Source organism: Mchenga conophoros, linkage group LG1 (genome assembly GCF_057382185.1).
Source record: "Mchenga conophoros isolate Kocher_MC1m ecotype Shallow Benthic linkage group LG1, M_conophoros_male_GT1.1, whole genome shotgun sequence".
NCBI classification, from domain to species: domain Eukaryota; kingdom Metazoa; phylum Chordata; class Actinopteri; order Cichliformes; family Cichlidae; genus Mchenga; species Mchenga conophoros.
Genome location: NC_140526.1, coordinates 22409603 through 22415602, shown reverse-complemented (window position 1 = coordinate 22415602; position 6000 = coordinate 22409603). Strand labels below are relative to the sequence as shown.

General features: G+C 39.8%; 1 protein-coding gene across 10 annotated transcripts in view; it reads left to right on the top strand.

The window, feature by feature from the left end:
• The first annotated feature begins 2271 nt into the window (after positions 1 to 2271).
• plekha7b (pleckstrin homology domain containing, family A member 7b) overlaps positions 2272 to 6000 on the top strand; it is a 74618-nt gene continuing 70889 nt past the window's right edge. For 6 of the 10 annotated variants that reach the window (XM_085269998.1, XM_085270091.1, XM_085270042.1 and 3 more), the window contains exons 1-3: positions 2273 to 2528; positions 2641 to 2717; positions 2819 to 2876. In XM_085269998.1, coding sequence (XP_085126124.1) covers positions 2377 to 2528; positions 2641 to 2717; positions 2819 to 2876 — 287 coding nt within the window. In that variant the 5' untranslated portion in view covers positions 2273 to 2376. Of the gene's footprint in view, positions 2529 to 2640; positions 2718 to 2818; positions 2877 to 6000 lie in introns of all 10 variants that reach the window. The other 4 variants (XM_085270016.1, XM_085270080.1, XM_085270033.1 and 1 more) reach the window with 2 other exon arrangements.

Genomic DNA, 6000 nt, shown 5'->3' with positions numbered 1-6000 from the left:
GGCAGGAAACCTGAATCAATAGACAACTTTATCTACATTTGTATTATTTTTATCGTTCATTGTAAAGATTGTTTTAAGAAAATTTAAAAAAGAGGGGTTATTGCGATGTTTATTTATATGAAATTTCTATTAGTCTAAACTGGTGATGTTGGTCCAGCTTTTATTAAAACAGCCTTACAGAAGACTCATGGCATTTTCAAACTGATATTTACTTCATGACTCACGTGCTGGACAGTTTTTTAAGCCCCAGAGCACCTAGCCCTGAAAATCTTTTATTTATTTATTTTTGCATTTTTCCCAAACTATTAATAATCTAGGTGGGATTGATGGTGGGAAAAATATTATTGCTCGGCCACCTGTTAGTAATGAATGGTCAGATGAACAATAACTTGTTGTCCCAGCTGTCTCTGTAACGCAGCACATCCTTATTGAAGTGCGTCGGCTACACTGTGTGTCAAACTAAAGAGCTTTATGGAGGCTAGCCTGGCTAACTCATTCCCTAGCCTGTCTTCTGATAGAACGATATGCTAGAATTGCCTGGTAACAACTAAAATCAATATTGTAGGGTAAAATAGGATTATTTAAATCTAGTTTGTTGTAGCTCAGTCAGTGTGATCAGTAAACATGCCCCGTCTTGTGGCCACCCAACAATATCTCACAACTTAAACTCATTCCCACTCCTTATTAACTCGTGGCCTCGGGTTATTGATACTGTGCCTGTAAACTGATAACTGCTGGCCATGCAAAAATATCTCATGGCCACCGACCGATACTTTTATCACCTATGTCACAAAAGCAGCTCTATATCAAAAAAGCAGATTAGAAACTGTTTAGGGATACTTCCCCCCTTCAGACAGCACATGCATTTGTGTTCTGCACAGAGCAAAACTCATTTAGAAAAGGAAAACCCATACTTCAGTAACACTCTGTGATGAACGCTTTTTTTTAACTGCAAAAATTTTAATTATAAGTTCATAAAAACATCAAATGTTTTGTGGTAAACATAATTATCCATGCCCCAACACACATGTAAACTCAGTCAGCAGCTGCAGTTTCTCTTGTGGCACTGTGCACGTGCACAGGCAGAGCAGATATACTAGAAAAGGGAAAGGCGTAGGAAGTTATTAGGGACTTCTTTTTCCAGTCTGCAAACTAAGTAAGTTGTTGGATTGTTGCTAATTTGCCACGATCGTCTAGGTCGTGCTAGCTGTCCATGCTGTTTTTAGTAGTCTGACATCAGGCAGAATTGTCAACTCCTTACACTTTAATCTGGACTAAGCAAACAAAAAGGAGGATAGGAGAGTCAATCATACTTGGATATGTGTTGACAATGCAGAGATAATATTAAATTTAAAAAATTGAGAATAATTATCTGAAAATAACAGAAGGAATGCCCAAAAACCTCACTTCTGTTATCTGCTGTCTGATTTTTGTGTTATCCTTTATATCAGGGGTGGGCAATTGATTTTCCCAAGGGGTCACACAGGAAACTGGGACTGTTATGGAGGGCCATGCCAACAAGCTGAACTCAATTCAGCCATCCACTCATCCATCCATCTTCTACCACTTATCCGACTTATAGGGGCTGCAATAAGAAGAGATAAGATAATGTAAAGGTGGATTTAGAAAAGTTAAAACATAATAAAACACAGACAATATAAAAGCAAAGATGTAATTAAAAACAAAACAAATGTCCACATTGATTTTATTCCTTTATATGCTTATCGGTGTGGCCCTCCACAACAGTCCCAGTTTCTCATTTGGCCCATTGGGAAAATTCATTGCACACCCCTGATATAAAGGATAACACAGTAATACTTAATTAACTAAACCATAAAAAGTGGTGCGTAAAAATAAAGAGTAAATGGAAGATGACGGGGAACACAGAGCCCCCTCCACCAATATTCAGATGAAACCCTTTGCACCCATGTTTCTCTCATTGCATTTCTCTAAAACAAAGATCAGTTAAGCAGGATGATTTGTTTCAGCTTTATTTAACATATACCCACAATTCTTTGAAAGCGTGCACGTTTTGCTTTCATGTGTGAATTATAGTACAACTACTTTCACAACTAGGCCACCCAAAAACTGAAATCATTTCAATCACCAGCCTTGAAAAGTCTCCATTCCCCAGCGCCAAAGCTTTTATCCGGTTCATTTCTAGCTCACGCACTATTTTGTGCTTGCACTTCTTTGGTTAGGCTTTATTAGTTTATTAATTTCTTATGCAAGGATCGGCTGTGTTTTTAATCATTTGCCAGACCGCTACTTATGAGGACCCGGTTGCTCAACAAAAGAGTCTCGCAGGGGAGGTCGTCTGTTGCTCTGTTTGGTATTCGTCCCCTTTAAAAACTATGCAGCCCTAGCGGCGGTATTATGTGGGCTCCCTGGAAAAAGTCTGCGGAGAGGGAAAGGGGGGACGAGCCGAGCTGGAGTCGAGAGATCATGGCGGCACCTCTCGGACGGGACACCCTACCTGACTACTGGTCTTATGGAGTTTGTCGAGATGGTCGAGTCTTCTTCATTAGGTGAGGCGTTTTACTTGTTCTGCTCTGAGTACTTTACGAGGCGGTGTGAAGGGATTTTTTCTCTCCCTCTCGTTGTTTTATTAGCGTTCAGTAACAGGTGTCTTTCTTGCAGTGATAAAACTCAAAGCACTACTTGGCTACATCCGCGCACTGGCGAACCTGTTAACTCTGGACATATGATACGTTCAGGTACGCCACAAATTATCTGATTTTGCAGGATAGCAGCAGGATATTTTGCTTTTGCTGCAGTGTGCAGCGGGTCGCTCAATGTGTTCTTGCTCGTGTTATAGATTTACCAAGAGGCTGGGAAGAGGGCTTCACGGAAGAAGGAGCCAGTTACTTCATCAAGTGAGTGGCTTTTGTGCATTGTTGCCTTGTTTGGTCGTGTAGAAAAAAGGAAAAAAAAAATCAACCCATGCAGGCTGGTTGAGTTGATCATTATTAAAGTGCTCTATGTGGAATGCCTTCCTCCTCCTCTCTGCTGCTCTAACACGTCTGATGCACTATAACAACCAAACTACATTAAAGGCTGTATTGTAAACACACTGATTTATCTGAGAGCTGCATGTAGATGACAGGGAAAGCACACACCAACATATGGATTAACTCACTAGGGTCCCATTAGATAGGTGAAACCAATTATCTCTGCCTGCATTGTGAATGGAAAGTGACAGAGCCTAGCAGGACAGGAAGAAAGGCTATTAAAATTCTCCTCACATCCACCATGCAGGACCTCTACTCACTCCGATAGGTGTGCAGACTTGCTGTGTGTAAGTGTGTGTATGTGCAGATGTGAATGAGAGAGAGAGAGAGACTGTAAAGGTTGGAGGAGAGGGGTGTGACCATGTGGTGACAGAGATGTATGGCATGATTACATTATTGAAGCAGAAAGGACAGAATTTTCAAAGTCACATGCAGCACTCTGAAGTTTTTTCCCCGCTTTTTCTCAGATTTTCACGTTAAAGCAGGAGGATTCTGGATTAAATCTGGCTTCAGTGGAAGGCAACCAAGAGACACGTTATTTTGAGTATCTAGAGCTACTGTTGCATTTACTGTAGATTATATTATGCAGTGGGTTATTGGATGCTGGTCTGCGGCTGTCAGTGTGTATATCAGACAGTTACTATGATGGGAACCAGTGCAGGAGAGCAACCCGGAAATCATACCCAAATCAGTCAGATAAGTCGGGCTAACATTAAAGCTTACTACGACATAGCCTGGAGACATCTGCATTGATGTAGCTCATTGTTACAAATCCCACCTCCCACCCAGACATGTTATCACATTGCCCTTTTAATTCGCCCCAGTTGTTGCAGATGCAATGGCTACATGGAGAATTTTACATCCTCATAGCTGCGGTCTCAGCATCAGGCTGGTTGTTACTCAATGACATATAGTACTCTGCAGATACCAGTGAGCAGCTCTGTAACAATGTGGACACTTTGTATCAATGACTTTTATATTTAGATTTTAGTATACATTTGTGCATCTGAGATGTTGCAATAGTCACACATATCAAAGCAAACAAATTATTTCCTTCTTTTACTTTTTCTGTATCCAAAGATGCTTTTAAAAAGGCCTTTAAGTGGTTCCAGCTAACAAATTTGTTGTTACTGACACATATTATGTACAGAATAAGAGTCTTTGTTTTTCCCCTCCTTCACTCACTTTTTCTCTGTAAGAAGTGAGAACAATACAGCAGTGAGGCTGTGTGATATATGGCATCCTAAATGTCAAGGCTGTGAAATCACTCTTCTACTTGTTGCCCGTTTGGCTTGGTGGAAGGATCCTGTTTTGCTTTAGTTTCTTTGTTTTGGAGACCTTATTTTCTTGCGGTGGAACGGAACTCACCAGCGCTGTCTTCTGGTACCATTCAGCTTATTAAGAGCACCAGCTGACATTTTTCCATGTAAATGAAAACAAAATGATGCCAAAAAATCTATCAGCTAGTTATAGTACACAATATTTGCCCTTCAACTTCTGGGGTACCTTGAAGGTCTTGTGGTTTGTGTGGATTAGGCTTGCACTACTGCATCACTTGCATGCTCAATTTGATTAGGATCGTTAATTTTGGGGGTTATGTCATTGCCTTATGCTCTTGCGTCCCTAAAGCCGTTCCTGTGCAGTTTCTGAGGTGTGATGGCACTGCTAGAGGCTGTTGTTGGTAGATGTGCTTGGTTTACAACAACTATTGGTGCTATGCATCCCAACAGAACTTATGATGATCACTATTTGTTGATCTCTGTCATCTAATCTGCTTTATTAGATTGGATAATTTGGTAATTTGAACCTCATGATGACTTTCAAAGGCTCCACCATAGCTTCTTTAATTTATTCTCTTGAGTAAAAAACTTGTAGTTCAAATGCATCCAAATGTAATTTTATCTGTTTAGAGATCAGTTTTTCTAAAAAATGTGATAATGATTGTTCAATAAATGCTGGAATATAGAAAACAAAAAGTTACCGACGTGCACATTAAAAATTCTTATTAGTTTTTAGCTGCTCCACAGATGTCAAATCGTGGGCTTTCTAAACCTAAACAGTGTGTTGTTAATGCCTAAACCTAACCAAACAATCCATTTTAATTAATTTATTATTTGAATCATACAGATGATGTCTGAAAAACTGAATGTAGGAAAGGTGAGGGAAGAACGCAGGACAGAAAAACACACTTTGGAAGAGAGCCAGAGATTAATAATGACTAATGATTAAACACCCACATTTCAGGGTAACTAAGGGAGGATTCAGGGTCACCCGATCCAGCCGTAACTCTATGCTTTACCATAAAGGAAAGTTTTAAGCCTAATTTTAAAAGTAGACGGTGTCTGTCTCCTGAATCTAAACTGGGAGCTGGCTCCACAGAAGAGGGACCTGAAAGCTGAAGGCTCTGCCTCCCATTTTTCTTGTAAAACCACAAGTAAGCCCACAGTCTGAGAGTGAAGTGCTCTATTGGGGTGATAGAGGTCTTTAAGATAAAACAGGGACTGATTACTCAAGACCTTGTATGAGAGGAGAAGTCAGTATGAGAGAAATATGCTCTCTATTTCTAGTCTTTTTTTGGACAATCTGATAATAATGATGATTTACAATACTCTAGCCCAGAGGTAATAATGCATGAACTAATTATTCATTATTTCATTTTTCACTCCCCCTTTGTCTCTTCTGCTGTCAGCAGAGATGCACATAGGCAGCTTTACTCTCGCCACCCCACCGCTAGCACTGCCTCAGATGGATAGCAGTACAGTAACAGCCAATATAGTAAACTGATGATAAATCGAATAAAAGAGTAAAAGCGGAGGTTTGTCCTCTTAGTCAGACAAAAAAGAAAAAGAAAAAACAAACGAAACGAAACTAAATGTATAATTTTCAAAGCTGTGTTAACACTGCTATTTCTTTTAATTTCATCATGTTAAACATGGGCAAATGAAGAACCAATCAAATTTTGGTAAACTGTGAAATTGGACAATGACCT